The 16,128-nt window shown below is 49.9% G+C and overlaps 2 protein-coding genes across 7 annotated transcripts in view; one reads left to right on the top strand and one right to left on the bottom strand.

Annotated features, from left to right (window-relative positions):
• Positions 1–6,604: 6,604 nt before the first annotated feature.
• Positions 6,605–10,686, bottom strand: LOC146036151 (uncharacterized). 2 transcript variants are annotated; one of them, XM_083159997.1, is made up of 2 exons: positions 10,543–10,686; positions 6,605–9,180 (listed from the first exon to the last, which is right to left on the bottom strand). In XM_083159997.1, exon 2 carries the CDS (start codon positions 9,025–9,027, stop codon positions 8,305–8,307), a length of 723 nt encoding a protein of 240 aa, XP_083016123.1. In that variant the 5' UTR covers positions 9,028–9,180; positions 10,543–10,686; the 3' UTR covers positions 6,605–8,304. The 2 variants fall into 2 exon arrangements, with proteins under 2 accessions (XP_083016123.1, XP_083016124.1); XM_083159998.1 differs by having other exon boundaries at positions 10,621–10,673.
• Positions 10,687–10,706: 20 nt separating this feature from the next.
• VARS2 (valyl-tRNA synthetase 2, mitochondrial) overlaps positions 10,707–16,128 on the top strand; it is a 45,124-nt gene continuing 39,702 nt past the window's right edge. The window contains exons 1-4 of one of the 5 annotated variants that reach the window (XM_083159982.1): positions 10,707–10,840; positions 14,346–14,500; positions 14,604–14,685; positions 15,812–15,912. In XM_083159982.1, the coding sequence (XP_083016108.1) occupies positions 14,357–14,500; positions 14,604–14,685; positions 15,812–15,912 (327 nt within the window). In that variant the 5' untranslated portion in view covers positions 10,707–10,840; positions 14,346–14,356. Of the gene's footprint in view, positions 10,876–10,918; positions 10,978–11,259; positions 11,418–14,345; positions 14,501–14,603; positions 14,686–15,811; positions 15,913–16,128 lie in introns of those variants that run through there. The other 4 variants (XM_083159983.1, XM_083159985.1, XM_083159981.1 and 1 more) reach the window with 4 other exon arrangements.

The following is a 16,128-nucleotide window of genomic DNA, read 5'->3' on the forward strand; positions in this document are numbered from 1 at the left end:
GGGTGTTTACAATTGTAATCACCTATGCCATCGTTTTGTGTCACCCCCAGTATCAACGCCTCCCCGAAGCGTGGCAAGAGGTGGCGGAACGTGTCCTCCGACCTTTTCATACCCCCACTATCCACGTCGGTGTGGAGTTGATTTTATATAGTGTGGCGAGCTATATAGTGTGGCGAGCCCGAAGCAAGGCGAGTGTCCTCTCGCCTTGCTTCGGGCTCGGTGGCTCACTGCGCTCGCCACACTATATAAAATCAACTCCACGCCGGCGTGGATAGTGGGGGTATGAAAAGATCGCATGTAGGGATGGCCATCGTTGCCTTTGACATCGATGGTTGTCGTCGATGGCAAAAGTGCAACTAGCTATCGATAGTGTATAACTATTCAAAGGATGACCATCAATGTTTTTGTATATCGATGGTCATCCATTTTCTGTGAGTGAGTGGCCTGCGGGCCAATCAAAATGTGGGGTGGGGCTTCGCAGGTATCAGGGCGGAGCTATGCTCCGTGTCCTGGCACTTTAGGGAAAAAGCAAAAACGAAACTATTCGTTTAGGCTTTACATCGATGGTGGGAAACCATCTGGTTCTCCCCCATCAATGGCAAAACTATTCGACATCGGCCATAAACCATCGATGATTTCTAATCATCGATGGACGATGGCCATCCCTAATCGCATGGCAAAAACATACCATGCAATGCGATTTCACTACGTTTGCGTACGTAAGAAATCTGGGCTCCCTGCTAGAAAACAAGTACCAGATTTTTCTTTATAGAAAAAATGAAAGTAAAATATCTCATATTGGGGCAGTTGTATGAAGGCGCGCTATGGGGAAGAAGGGGGTATCAGCGTATGTTATGTGCACTACATTACTGTCCCTGCTGCTGGCTTCGGGCTGCTCTGGGGATCTCCCGTGAGTAGCGAGATCTCGCGCATGCCCAGTACAGCCGGCCATGGGGAAGGAGACAGCGCGTCAGTGTCAACTGACGCACTGCCTCCTCAAGGGGACATCGCCAGAGGGGGGAGTTTGTGCTCCCCCGCTTCGGCAGGCAAGATGTTAATACATCTTGTTGATGTCCCTTCCTGCTTTGCCTCATTAATGAGACGAAGCAGGAAGTATTATAGTATTCTTTAAAAGCCAGTTTTGTGCTGATAAAATATAATTGTAAAGACATTACATGTAGATTGTATAAATAATACGTAAAATATCTATATGTAATCAAATGTAAATTGGGCTTGTTTTTGTGCTTTTTAGGATTAGGTTGGGCTTGTTTTTTGGTCATTAGTTGCTTGTTTTATGTTTCAGAGTTGGCAACACTGGGCACAAGCCGGCAGCAGCTCAGAGGAGCTTGGTGTGGAGGGGCTCCCCCTAGTGGCAGCACCCAGCAAAGCGGCCAGCAGTAACAAGAAAACAGATTAGATCCAGCAGGTCCTATACACAGAACAGAACAGCACGAGAGGAGCTTTTTAACATCAAACTATGATGACATGCCAGCCGCCACAGAATCGGACAGGCCGGAGTCTGATGCAGAGAAACAGGTCGCATGCATTTCCTCACACCCGAGCAGGCCCCACTGGCCCAGCGCCCAGATCACGGCCAGGGCAGTCGGAGCACGATGGCCAAACGCAGTCCAGCCGCAGTTGAACAGGCAGCTTGGGTGCAACAGGGCGCTACGCAGCTGTATAATGACTTGGCACAGCCTCCTACCATAGCAGCAGGAAATTCAGCCCACCACGGCAAGGGGATGGTGCCTTTCCATTGCCCAACAGGGAGGGACCGCTCACACCAGCGTCAGTCCCCCTTTTGTTTTTCACCTCCGAGGAGCAGGCATCCGCACCCTAGATCGCTCAGAAGAACATTGCCTGTGGTAACCAGCTACCCCCATGTCTCAGCAGCAAGGGTCTGCTGCACCGAGCGTCAACACCGTAGCTGGAGCTGCACATGACATTCAGAGAGGCGGGACCATGCTTATCATCATGAAGAATATGATCATAGACACGGATGGAAGGAAGACTCCAGAAGGTGTTAGAGTCCGCCCAGGAGCTGCACACGGGGATACCAGGAGGCCGCAGCCTTGGTCACGCCCTGCAGATCGCCGCAAAGGAGCAGAGATCCAAATTACAGCACACCAAGAAGGTGTCGCGACAGGCAGCCAAGCTGCGGGGAGCAGAGGCAAGGCCAGCAAAGCACGGGCACCGCTATGGTCGGCGTGGCTCCAGAATTCACAACGACTCAGGCACAACACACTTGGCCATCAATGTCACCTCCTTGCCCTTTGCTCGGCACAGGTAACGGGGGACATGAGAAGAATGTTACAGGGTCGACACAAGATTGGAACAGACGGTGCACGGGATCCTTAAGACATGTGTAGTACACCAGGAAATGTGTGCAATATCCAGAATGTTAGCAATGCTCTATGTGATGTTGTAGGGGTGCCAAGTGTTGGTTTTCAAAATGTATGTGTTACACCAGGAGGGGGTCAGAATGTTAGCGCCATACGAAGGGCGGAAACGCAGGGGCGCATGCTGGCAGCAGAGCGACTTAGATTTAAAGGAGGGCCCCGTGGAGTCAGACGAGGATGAGGCGTGCAGAGTTTTAGGGGAGCAATGGATGGCGGCAGTAGCAAAATGGGTAGCATTCCAGGAGCAGATGCAGTCAGGGAGCAGATGGGTGGTGTACAGCCGGATAAGGCAGCAGCCTTTGTGCAAGGCAGCACGGCTTTGGGATGTGCTTTTGGGTCATCGGCGGCACACTTGCCTGCGGTAACCAGGAAGGAGATAGGGAAAGGGGCCTTTATAGACATGTTTTTTTTTTAATGGAAGCAGGGCTGAAATATAAGGAGAAGGCCAAGCCAAAAGGGGGGCCTCGGGGATAGCTACAAGACAATCTATCCCTATAGATTGTAAGCTTGCAGCAGGGCCCTCCTACCTCCATGTCTGTCTGTTGTTACCCAGTTTGTTTTATCACTGTTTACTATTGTAAAGCGCAACGGAATCTGCTGCGCTATATAAGAAACTGCAAATAAATAAATAAATAATAAATAAGACAATGGAGCATTGGATGAGCGGCATGTTTGCTTACACGGCTTGCTATACCGTGGCTTACCTCGAGGCATGGCTAGGCTTCTCAAGGTATATAGATTTCATTAATACCATGTACAAGGAGCACGGGAGGACGGTATGGTGTAAATACGTTGAGGATTTCGAGGCGAAGGCTGCGGGCGGGAAGCCCATAGACTTCGGTTCTAGGGATGTGGACTTATGACTCAATGCACAGGCAGCAGGGTTAGCAGAGAAGGCAGCAGCGCTGCAGAAAGTAGGTGCAGGGAGGCCTAGCAGGATCTTAAATGCTGGGCATTCAATGATTTGCGCTGTACCTGCACCCGCAAATTCGAACACAGATGCAGCTCATGTGGCGCTAGTCACGCAGCCAAGGAGTGTACCAGACAAAGGGGTAACTACCAGAAGAAGGTACCCGCAGCAGCAGGACCTAACAAAAGCAGTTCCATCAATGTTGACAGGATCCTGGCGTGGCTAGCCAGGTATACCAAGGGACAAGAAGCCGAAGTGCTACGGGTAGGGTATAGGGAGGGATTCAGAATACCAATCACCAGGGAGGTCGCTTCCATAGCTTAAGGAATTTAAAGTCCATCAGAGAGCAGCCGGTGGTGGTGTGCGAAAAGACTAGCAAAGAACTCGCATTGGGTAGGACGGCAGGGCCATTCCTAACCCCACCAGTTCCGGAGCTGATTATATCACCTTTGGGGTTGGTCCCAAAGAAAGCACCTGGGAAATTAAGTCTCATCCAACACCTGTCATATCCCGAGAGGGGGGGGGCGTAGACGGCGCACTACACAAAGAGGAATGTTCAGTACAGTACCAGTCATTTGACCAGGCAGTCAGGATGATACGGACACAGGGCAGGGGAGCGCTGATGGCAAAGTCAGACATTGAGGTTGCTTGTAGGTTGCTCCTACTGATTCCAGAAAGCTTCAGCTTCATGGGTCTGAGCTGTGACAGCTACTTCTTCATAGACAAATGTTTGCCTATGGGCTGTGCAATCTCATGCGCCTTTTTCAGCTCCTTGCAATGGTGTTGGCAGGAGAGCACAGGGATCAGGGTGATAGTACACTACTGGGATGATTTCCTGGTGGCAGGGCCGCCCAAGTTGCCGCTATGCGGTTACTTTCTGCGTGAGCTGCAGGCGATACTGGAGGATGCCAGCGTGCCTGTCGCGCCAGAGAAGACGGAGGGGCCCAAAATGGTCCTCTCTTACTTGGGCATAGAAATTGATGCGGTCACGCAGGAGTGCAGGCCCCCAGCGGTGAAAGTTGTAAAGCGGGATAGGGAGATAGGGCATTGCATTAGGGCAAACAAAGTTACATTTTGGGCACCTGCAGTCCTTATTGGAAAGCCTCATTTTCACATGCAGGGTGATCTTTATGGGCAGGATATTCAAAAGGCGTTTTGAGCCGCCACAGGCGTATTAAAGAAACACTACTTTGTGCATTACACTAGGGAACTCAGGGAAGACCTACAGGTAAAGAAGGAATTCCTTCGGAATTTCAATGGAGGCCGACAGTGCATGGATGCCACGGGCTTCAGGGCATACTGGCAGGGGGGGGGGGGGGGGTGTGCAGGAGTGGCTGCCCTCATGGGAGGCCTCAGGGCAGCACTAGAGTTATTTCCAATGGTCGTCGCAGTAGGCTCACCAACAAACAGGTTCAGTTCTGTTGCGACAACCCAGGGGTTGTGCAGGCGGTGATTAGCCAGCGGTCGCCATCACCGCCAGTTATCAGGCTCCTGAAAAGTTTGGTTGTGGCATGCCTGTGGTACAATATTACGTTTAGGGCAAAACATGTGCCAGGGCGGCAGTAAAAAGACCAGGAAAAAAGTTAAGGGGTATTAGGGAAATGCATGGAGGCATTGGGGCGAAGCGTCACACAGATATCAGTCAGAATATAGCAGGCTTATACAGGGGCGATGGGGTGCACTTGTCTGAGGTTGGTATAGAACTATTCAACAAAGCTTTACAAGAGGCGCTGGAGGTCTCAACTAAAGGCCATTGGAAGGGTGGGTGGTTTTTGGCCTCCAGGCAGGTAGGGGTGCTTCAGTGGTGGGAGTAAGTGGTGTGCAAGGTATTGGGACAAGAGGAGCCAGCTGAGGTTTGCAGATTCACCCTCAGTCGGGCCGCACGGCAGGCTCTAGCTGTGGACGGCAGGCCAGCCAGGCAGGGGTCATCGGCGGGGGCTGGCTCACCCCTACAGCATAGGCAGGGGGCACGCCCTGCATTGTAACTCAATGAAGGACATTGATAGGTTGCTTGCATTGCCCACCATTCCCTGTCCCTACCCTGCAAGGTGTAAGTATTGTGCTGTTAATTAACTGTTGCCAATGATTCAATCCCACATACGGTCTCTGAGTCGGATTTCGGTTGGGGTGGGAGTGAGGTTACAGGAGGGAAGCAGCACACTGCCCTCCACCCCTTATGTATGAGCACCACACATGTATGCAGTACAGCCCTTACTGTATAAGCACCACACATGTATGTAGTACAGCCCCCACTGTATGAGCACCACTCATGTATATAGTACAGCCCTTACTGTATGAGCACCACACATGTATGTAGTACAGCCCTTACTGTATAAGCAGCACACATGTATGCAGTACAGACCCCACTGTATGAGCACCACACATGTATGCAGTACAGCCCTTACTGTATGAGCACCACACATGTATGTAGTACAGCCCTTACTGTATAAGCAGCACACATGTATGTAGTACAGCCCTTACTGTATAAGCAGCACACATGTATGCAGTACAGACCCCACTGTATGAGCACCACACATGAATGTAATGCAGTACAGACCCCACTGTATGAGCACCACGCATGTATGTAGTACAGCCCTTACTGTATGAGCACCACACATGTATGTAGTACAGCCCTTACTGTATAAGCCGCACACATGTATGTAGTACAGCATCCACTGTATAAGCACCACACATGTATGCAGTACAAACCCCACTGTATGAGCACCACACATGTATGTAGTACAGACCCCACTGTATGAGCACCACACATGAATGTAATGCAGTATGCAGGTGCCTCGCTGTATGTGAGTAACTCTGCGGCCAGTAGAGTACAGCTGAGCCTCCATCATTCACCAGCACTGCTGCCTACACACAGAACTCTCTTCCGTCGCCGTCTGATCTAACACCCCCCAATCAATGATTGGCTTATTCACCACCAGTATCCTCCTTCAGCCAATCAGAGTTAAGAACAAAGCGATTACTCAATACCAGGGGTGACTGTTGTGATAGGCCGATGCCAGCCACCGGTGCCTCGTCTCCATTCTCCACTCAGCCTGTGTGTTGCCCCTCCTGTCCACTCCTCCGTCCGCCCCTCTGTACTGGGCGATTGACGTCACGGCGGTGACATCACAGCGCGCCCTGGGAAGCAGCAGAGCTGACACTCCAGTGATTGCTGCACAGCGTATCTGCATGCCGAGTAGGAATATATAGGAAGCCCATACACCTGCACAGCAGTTCCACACTGTCCTTCCCCAGCAGGTTACACTATAACCACATAATGCACAGAGACATAATGTATTCCTGATGTCCTTTATTACAAATATATATAGAATATAAAATTATATTGTTAGATAAATCTGATTTATAACTCTGTGGTGCAATTCTGCTTTATGGGAATACAGCAGGTGAGTAATAGAGATATGTGATATATAAATGAGAATAATGTTACTCTCGTGCCTCTGAGCAAGCTGCTGTCGGCCATGAAACGCGTCAGCCAGTGAGCGTTTTTATATGATCATCCTCACATCATACAGGTGTCCAGGCGGGATCATATATTGACAGTGTCTAGATCTGGGGTAGCCAACCCTAGCCCTCGAGAGCTACCAACAGTGCATGTTTTGCAGGTCTCCTCACAGAATCACAAGTGAGCTAATTAGCTACATCTGTGGATCTTTTAAAATGTGTCAGTGATTAATGAGTGCAGCTGTGCAGCAGCTAGGTTGCCTGGAAAATGTGAACTGTTGGTAGCTCTCGTAGGCTAGGGTTGGCTACCACTGGTCTAAATCAACACCATGCAGTCCTCATATAAAAGATCAACACAAGCAAAAGGTGAACATGGCAAAGGCATTTGTCCCAAAGCATGGAGAAGCGAGCCACGAAAGGGGTCGTGGTTCACTAACTGGGGATCCACGTGCACAGGTTTTGACACCAACACCAAAAAAGTTTGGAAAAACTGCTGACCTTTTCCGTGTGTCGGCTTTTTGGGGTCAACCTGGACACTGTTGCCCTAATTACTATCAACCCCATGACTTTGTCATCATCTCTGCATAGAACAGGTAAGATGCTCCCAGATTTACTGACTTGTCAACCACTTTGCTCAGATATACTGTATAGAAGCCTATACATGCACCGCATCATCCTAAAGAACTCCTGATACACTATATAATGGATGCTGCTAATATAAGGGGCATCTGGCACCGCAATCTGCTGATCGAAACCGCTGATCGGCGGCCAGCGAAGATTGCCAAGCCAACGGAGGCTCAGGGATACTATGGGGTCGATCCTATTAACCCCGAAAGGTGCGTGTTGCCATTTGGGTGCCGTTTTCACGCTGAATTTGGCCCGCCATAAATTGCCCGTCGTGATGATTCGCACTCAGCGAATCATACGCACACATCAGGGATAATAGGATCGACCCCTAAGCATGTTAATGCCACATCCGCAATCGTAGCCAAGATTTTGAAACATGTTTAATATCCTCGGAGGGTCAGGGCATCGCCCCAGTAAATCCCTGATGTATGGGGGCCATAATTCCTGCATGATATGGTTTGTTCTTGAGTGGATTACATTAAAATTTTAAAACCTTTTTTTTTTTTTTATATTACATCTGACTAAAGGACCCCTTGCACTGGGCGATTTTCATGCAATTCTGGCACTTTTCATGCGAGTGTGGTATTCAATCTCATAAAAAGTGCCCAAATTGCATGTAATTGACAGTAGGTCTGATGCAATGCTCGGACCTGTGCACATCACAGGATTGCTTCCAAGCCAGGCAGGTTCAGCTGGGATCACATGCGATATATCATATGCAATCCTGCCACCCTGGAAGGTCATGGGAGGCTCAAGGGGGGATTGCGTGCGATTTCTGCGAGGGGAGAAGACGCCGTGATGTATGGGGGCCTTCATTGCAATTCATTATTCTTCGATTAAAGCAGTTTTTAAAATATTTAGCGGATGGGCAAAAGTTCAAGGAATTGATTGGCAGCACTTTCCGTCTCACCAGTCCTCCGAATCATCTGTTTCGTCAGAAGATTCCTGTTTGGTTTTAGCCTTTTCCCTCCTATGAATTTTGTAGTGCGTATCCAGGATAAACTTCCTGGTAAATGTTTTCCCGCATATTTCACATTCATAGGGTCGTTCCCCGGTGTGGATTCTCACGTGCCTGTCGAGGTGCGTCTTCCGGCCAAAGCTTTTGGGACATTCCGGGCACTTGTGTGGCTTATCACCGCTGTGTATCTTCTGATGCCTCTTCAAACACGATGAGAAGGAAAAACTCGCCTTACATTCAGGGCAAACGTAGGGCTTCACCCCTGTGTGAGTTCTCTGGTGGCTCGTAAGGTGCGATGGGGTCGTAAAACCTTTCTGGCACTCCGAACATTTATAAGGTTTCTCCCCAGTGTGCATTCTGTGGTGCACGACAAGCTCCTGTTTATCACGGAACACTTTATCACACTCGCCACACTTGAACGGTCTTATATGGGCCCTTTTGTGTTTCCTCAAACCGCCAATAAACCTGAAGGTCTTATGACACAACGAGCAAGCATAGCGACTCTTTCCGTTTTTACCTTGAACCACCTTGGGAGACTCCGCTTCTTCATCTGAAGTCTCCGGTTCAGTATAATCTGTGTCATCTTCCTTTTGGCCAATCGTGTTATTGTTCTTACTGGGAATACCTTTTTCTTTATTTACGGTCTTCCCTACGGAACAATCTGATTCCATCTCTCTGTTAAATTGTCAAATCACTCTGCAATACCTATGTTGCATCCCCGTTTGCAAGTGTGAGGACAGCTTCTTTTTTTAGGTCTCTGTGCATCTGAATTATTAAAAAGGTTCAATAAAATGGATTTCAGGTCTATTTTTCCTGTTTCTTACCTGAAATGAAAAGAAAAATGTATATAAATATGACATTATAAATCAAAAATTTACATAAAAAAACAATAAATATTGAAATTCTCATGCACGTGTTAGAGGCTAAATATGACACTTGGGGGTATTCTATCCCAGGTCACGATTGTTGGGACTGCCCGACAGTCGTAACCTGGCCTGTTCTGGGCCCGCTCAACTGAGATTATGCAGGCAGGTTTCAATGTCACGCCTGCTGAGCACCGAAAAGGGGCGTGTCTGTGAGAGACGGTCGTGGATCGTAGAGATCAACAGTTTACGGCCGTTCTCAGCAGTACAGGCCCGGACAGTTTTTATAATCGGCTCCGTTCTGTCGTGATGCCTGTTCAATGCTGTTGGGAAAGACAGCATTGAATAAGCACCAGCTGCTGTTTCCCCCGTCAGAAATATCGGCGGGGGATTGAATACCCCTTTGGTCGGTGTGGCGGATCACCCGTTTGGCGGATTATCAGTGGTGTCTCCGCATTGTGACTGCCCCCCTCGCAGCGCAACTCTACAATGCACCTCTGTCATCCCCCACGACTCTCTCCCGCAGTCCTTTTCTCTCCCCCTTCCACATAGAGTGACTCCCTCGGTCCGCCAGCAGAGCCGTTTCTCCCCCACACACACACCACAGGGCGACTCCCAGTGCCAGCAGTGCCGCTTCTCCCCCTACGAACCGCAGAGCGAATAACAGTGCCAACAGCTCCGCTTCTCCCCTCATACACTGCAGCACGAATCCCAGTGCCAACAGCGCCACTCCTCCCACCAGCAGCATGACTCCCTCCTGTGAGTGTGGTATGGCGGGTCGACATTCTGGTTTCCGAAGGTCGGTATACCGACATCGGGGCACACGCAATGAAGCCTCTTGAGGGCTCACTGCGCTCACCACAGGTTCTATTCTCCCTCTGAGAAGCAGGAAGTCCCCTTGCCCAAAGCATGGCAAGCCATGAAAAGGCAAGGTACACTAATTGGGAGTCTACGTGCTCAGGTGTCAACATGGACACCTACAAAACCTCATATTGACCTTTCAAGTCAACGTAGACATTGTCATCCTGCTATACCAGGGCTGGGCAATTGCGGCCCTCCAGATGTTGATAAACTACACATCCCAGCATGCCTTGCATTAGTTTCAGCATGGCCACATAGCAAAACTATTGTTCAAAGCATCCTGGGATGCGTAGTTCATCAACATCTGGAGGGCCGCAATTGTCCAGCCCTGTGCTATACCATCCATGCTGCCCCAGCATGTATTGCACCTGTTGCATTCACCCAGCATGCTGCTGTAACAGCAGGAGTGTGTGTGTAAGATGGATACACGCCTGATAATCAGGTAGTGAGCCCTCTCCTCACCCATCGGAGCTGTCACTGAGTGAGCGTCGCCTGTCACCCGCTCGCCCCCCGGGCCAGCAGCAGCAGCAGGACACATACACAGGCAAAGTTTCCTGACTCTACTTCCTGGTTTGGGCCACCACGTGACCGCACGCAGCGGGACTTCCGCCCTCAGCTCTGAGTCTGACAGCAGCCGCGCAATGACTACTGGGAGTTGTGGTGCTGCGCTGTGATAGGCTGTTAGACGCTGTTGGGGCATGCTGGAGAAGGATACTAGTGCCCGCTGCTGTCATCATCGCCGCTCAGGGGAGTGGGACCTGTGAGTGTGTGATTGGTGCCCCTGGGACAGGCAAGGTCACTGACTGCTGCCTGATATACACAATGGGCAGACGGGACATGGGAGCAGGGAGAGGGGACATGGGGAGCAAGGAGGCAGGACATGGGATAGATCAAGGGGTAAGCAGCACCCTTACTGTCCAGGGACACAGGATATGATATCCATGTCTTGACACCGAAAATTAAATTGACTTATGTACTAATTAAGTCACCTGTGGCTAAGCATGGAGATAAAACTAGGATCATTAGGGTGCCTTGAGGACCGTGAGGCTGATTCAGACTGTGAGTCCGAATTCAGAACCGTGGCCGGTGGTGGGGGTCTGCGCATGTGCAGACTCCCGCAGCGAGCTGCGATATTTAATTATCCGGGTCTTTCGTGGCCTGATTGACAGGCAGGGGGCGTTTCTGGGTGTACAGGTGGGCCCCAGGGAACACAGGTATTCCCATGCCTGCTCGGGGCGGGTGCATGACGGCAGCGCCCGCCCCCAATTCGGACGACAACGTGCAGCAGAAAAGTAAGTCCTGGGCTACCTTTCTGCTGTGAAAAGAAGATGGTAATGGTAAGCAACCATCAAATGATTTTTTGTCTGTGCGGGCGCTTGCGTGGCAATGTGTAAGCACAAACATCCCCTCGCAGCATAGCGAGGGGGTTCGGTGGGGCAGCAATGCCCTGCTGGCTAGGCTATAAATATATGTAGTCTAGCGAGCTGGTCTGAATTACCCCCCGTGTTTGAGAACCTCTGAGATAGGGATAAGGAAATGGAGCTGGAGAGAGAGGATAGGCAACAGGGAAACACTGAAAGAAAGGATACGGAACAGGGGGCCTTATTTTGGTTCATTCTTTCTGACAAAATCCTTCTTAGATGGGCAAAACCATGTGCACTGCAGGTGGGGCAGATGTTACTTGTGCAGAGAGAATTAGATTTGGGTGGGGTTTTACTTCAAAGTGAGATCTATATTGCAGTGTAAAAATAAAGCAGTCAGTATTTTCCCTGCACAGAAACAAAATTAGTCACCCAAATCTAATTCTCTCTGCACATGTTACATCTGCCCCCCCTGCAGTGCACATGGTTTTGTCCATCTAAGAAGGATTTTGACAGAAAGAATGAACCAAAATAAGGCCCAGGGAGAGAGAGGATACGGAACAGGGACAGGGTGAGAGAGGATAGGGAACAGGGAGAGAGAGGATACGGAACAGGGAGAGAGAGAGGACAGGGAACAGGGAGACAGCATAAGAAGATAGGGAACAGGGAGAGAGGATACGGAACAGGGAGAGAAAGAGAGAGGATAGGGAACAGGGAGACAGCATAAAAAGATAGGGAACAGGGAGAGAGGTGATACGGAACAGGGAGAGAGGAAGAGGATAGGGAACAGGGAGACGGCGAGAGAGAGGATAGGGAACAGGGAGATGGCGAGAGAGAGATGATAGTGAATGGAGATGGTGAGAGAGAGGATAGGAAACAGAGAAACCAAGCTGGAGAGAGTATAGAGAACAGGGAGATGGGGAGAGAGAGAGAGAGAGGATAGGGAACAGGGAGATGTTGCAGGAGATAGAGAGACAGAATGGGAGAGAATATGGGGAACAGGAAGATTGGGCCGGATAGAGGCTAGGGATCAGGGAGAGAATGGGGTCAGTACCTCATGCAATGAACTTGCGGGTAGGGATGGCCATCGTTGCCTTTGCCATTGATGATTGCCATCGATGGCAAAAGTGCAACTGCCCATGGATAGTCTATAACCATTCTATGGATGACCATCAATGTTTTTGCATATCGATGGTCATCCATTTTCTCTGATTGAGTGGCCTGTGGGCCAATCAAAATACGGGGGCGGGGCTTCACGGGTGTCGGGGGCGGAGCTATGCTCAGTGATACGGCACTGTAGGGAAAAAGCAAAACCGAAACTATTCGTTTAAGCTTTACATCGATCGTGGGAAACCATCTGGTTCTCCCCTATCGATGGAAAAACTGTTTGACATCGGCCATAAACCATCGATGATTTCTAATCATCGATGGTCGATGGCCATCCCTACTTGCGGGTACAAGTCTACAACAACTAGGTCGACAAGCATTGGGTCGACACCGCTAGGTCGACATGGCATTAGGTCGACACAAGCATTAGCTCGACATGGGCTAGGTCAACAGTCAAAAGGTCGACATGGGGTTTTTCACTGGACACAGTTTGAAGTGCACCGCATCCCCTCGCAACGCTCAGCACATTATTTTATTCTCCCACCACGCCCTAGCGGATGGTAAACCTAATGGCCGTATCCCATTTGGAAGGCCATTGGTGGCAAACTATGGCTGATCACTGGCCATCCCTAGAGAGGCAGCGCAGGAAAGCAGGAGAGAGAAATGGAGGCAGTGTAGGAGAGGATAAAGAACAGCAAAAATAGTTATGAGAGGATAAGAAAGGGATTCAGGACTAAATCCCGGCGGTCGAAATACCGCCGCCGAAATCCCGACAAGGGGGGCGTGGATCGCCACGCAGCAGGCACGGTGTCTCGCTATGCTCGGCACACTATTTTATTCTCCCTCTATGGGTGCCGTGGACACCCATAGAGGGAGCAATTGTCGGGATTCTGAACGCCCGGATTTTAACTCCATCCGTAAGGAACAGCGTGTCTGAACGGCAAAGACGATAGGGAACAAAGAAATGGCAAAGAAGCAGTGAGACATGAAGCTGGACAAGTGTAGTAGAAACTGAAATAGGTTGGGAGAAACTAGGGGAAACTAGAGAAACTAGGGGCTACATTACTAAAGTTTCTAAAAATTGAAATAGGTGATATTGCCCATAGGAACCACTTAGAATCTGTCTATCATTTTCTAGAAAACCTTTTTTCATTTGTAGAGACTTTAGTAAATTTACCCCTAGGACAATGGGGCACATTTATCATGATCACATTTACAATGCGATCTGGGCGGAATATTACCGCCCAGGTTCGCATTGTAAAATGCGATTATTTTGCCCCCATGTATCATCTGGCAGGGCGCAGGGACAGGGCTCCGAAAGGAGCCCGTCCCTGCGAAGCCCTGTCCCGGAAGCCGGGGGGGGGGGGGGGTGTGTCTGCGCATGCGCGGTTATGCGCTGACCCCCCCGCTGACCGCACTGCCGCTCGGGCAGTGCGATATGTAGCCATAGGCTACAATGGCCTATCACCATCCCAGAATGGCTATAGCCCATCGCTGCGATGCCGGGCTGCCCGTTGTTGATACATCGGGCAGCTTTGCATCCCCCATAGAAACCTGCAGGGAGGATCGCAGCAGGGATCGGAGATTCCTGCTGCGGTCCCCTTTAATACATTTAGGTGATACTTAATATTTGCAGCTAAACCCCGAAAACGTGTGTTTTGGGGGATTTAGCCGCAAATATTACTTGATAAATGGGCCCCCAATGGGAGAAAGGAATGGGCGATAGTGACAGGGGGGAGGAGTAACCTGTCAGCACATGATATTACACTAATACACCTTTACTATTGGGTGCTCTAGGTCTCCTCGCAATGCTCCGCCTCCTCTCCAGCCAGACCGTTTCAGGATTTCCACCACGTAGGGGTGTTGCCAGCATCACAGAACGAATTAAGCGCGATGAACGCCGACAGCGTCAGCGGATCCAGCTGGAGAAGGGAGCTGCTCAGGATGCACAGGTGTGATAGCTGGGCTGTCTCCGTATTATGATACACAGCATGGCCTCATGTGTAATAATACCATTTCTGATTAGTTGCAATTTCTCCTCCCATCACAAACCAGGTATCCGACGTTAAAGGCCAGCGTTGGAGAACTAGAGAGGAGATTGAGTATACAATTGCTACGAAGCCAGGAGAGAAAAAAGGTTAGCTGGTGCACTCTCCTTTCTTCACAATGGTCGCGTCAATCAATGCCATGACTGCTCTGGGGTCTACCCTGCATGCAGCTCCAACACTTAAGGCCCCTATACATTAGGCCGACTTGGTTGGACCGAATTTCCCCGGCAGCTCCACGGGACAGGTCAGATATGATTAGGCACTTGATGTGCGATTTATCACATGTAAAATCCCGGGGAGCTGGAGGTGGGGGCACAGTGGGAGCCGGAATGCAACAAGCGGCGGGGAGAGCTGGGCGAAGGACACAAATAGGTGGCAGGGGAGCCGGGAATCATTGCATAATAAAAAACAAACAAACATACAAATGAATGGGACGCCACTGATTGGCCGAGAGTTCTCTCAGTGACCTCCCATTCATTTGTATGTTTTTTTTTTATAAGTGCATCTGCTGCCCGCCTCTCTGGTCCCCTTGGGCGGCTCGCAGCGAACCCCGTTCACCGCCTCTATGCATCCCACGTCCGCCGCCTCTATTCGTCCGCTAGCCGCTCTGTATCCCCCCTGCCCGGCATGGGCTGCACATAAGATTTATAAAAATCCGTCCTCCCGACTCGATCCAAACACAAGAGGATTTTGTCTGATTTATTGGCCCAATCCGTCAGAATCAGGTCAAATCAGACCAAATCTCAGTAGTGTATGGGGGCCTTAAGCCTGAAACAGAACAATAGAAAAGCAGCACCGAAACCAAATAATAAAAGTACAATTGGATTTCAATATTTTATGTAGACGAATAGTAAAACTAACATACACAGAATGATGTAAATTTAAAAAACATAAATTACCACTGCACGTGAATCAGATTTATTATTGGCAAAAGGGGAGGGGTTTATTATCTCTATTATAAGTTCCCCTATTGACCCTCTAGTTTAAGCGGTGTCATCCCCTTTTCTTCCCAAAACATAGCCTGCCTGGTGCATTCAGTGTCTTCCATTCTTGTTGTCCTAAGAGCTGTGTGGGTGCTTGGTTACCCCCAATAATTATATTGCTGCTAATCATGACTGTCTGCCATTTTCCTGTCACCCCGATTATTTTCAGAAGTCATCTCTGCTGCTGGTCTTCAATCCTTACCTTATCAGTGCATTGCTTTTTCATTTCCAGATACTACCTGTCCTCTGCCTGCTTCCTACAGCCCACGTTATGTGGAGGCGGCATGGTATTCCTGGTGGGTGAAAGAGGGTTTCTTCAAGCCGGAGTACCAGGTGAGAATGCAGAAGAAGCCGTCCTTATGCCCGGTACACACCAGGACGATGGTGCTCGTGAGCGGGTCGTCACAGGAACGTACGACCCGCTCACGAGCTGACGCACAGCCAACACGCGCCGCGAAAATGCGGCTGATAGGATTGCGATCCGATCACGACCCCCACCCACTGCAATGGTCAGTTCTTAGATCCTACCTGCAGCAGGTAGGATCTCAG

The sequence above is a fragment of the Crinia signifera genome, chromosome 9 (assembly GCF_055691185.1).
Source record: "Crinia signifera chromosome 9, ASM5569118v1, whole genome shotgun sequence".
In the NCBI taxonomy this organism is placed as follows: Eukaryota; Metazoa; Chordata; class Amphibia; order Anura; family Myobatrachidae; genus Crinia; species Crinia signifera.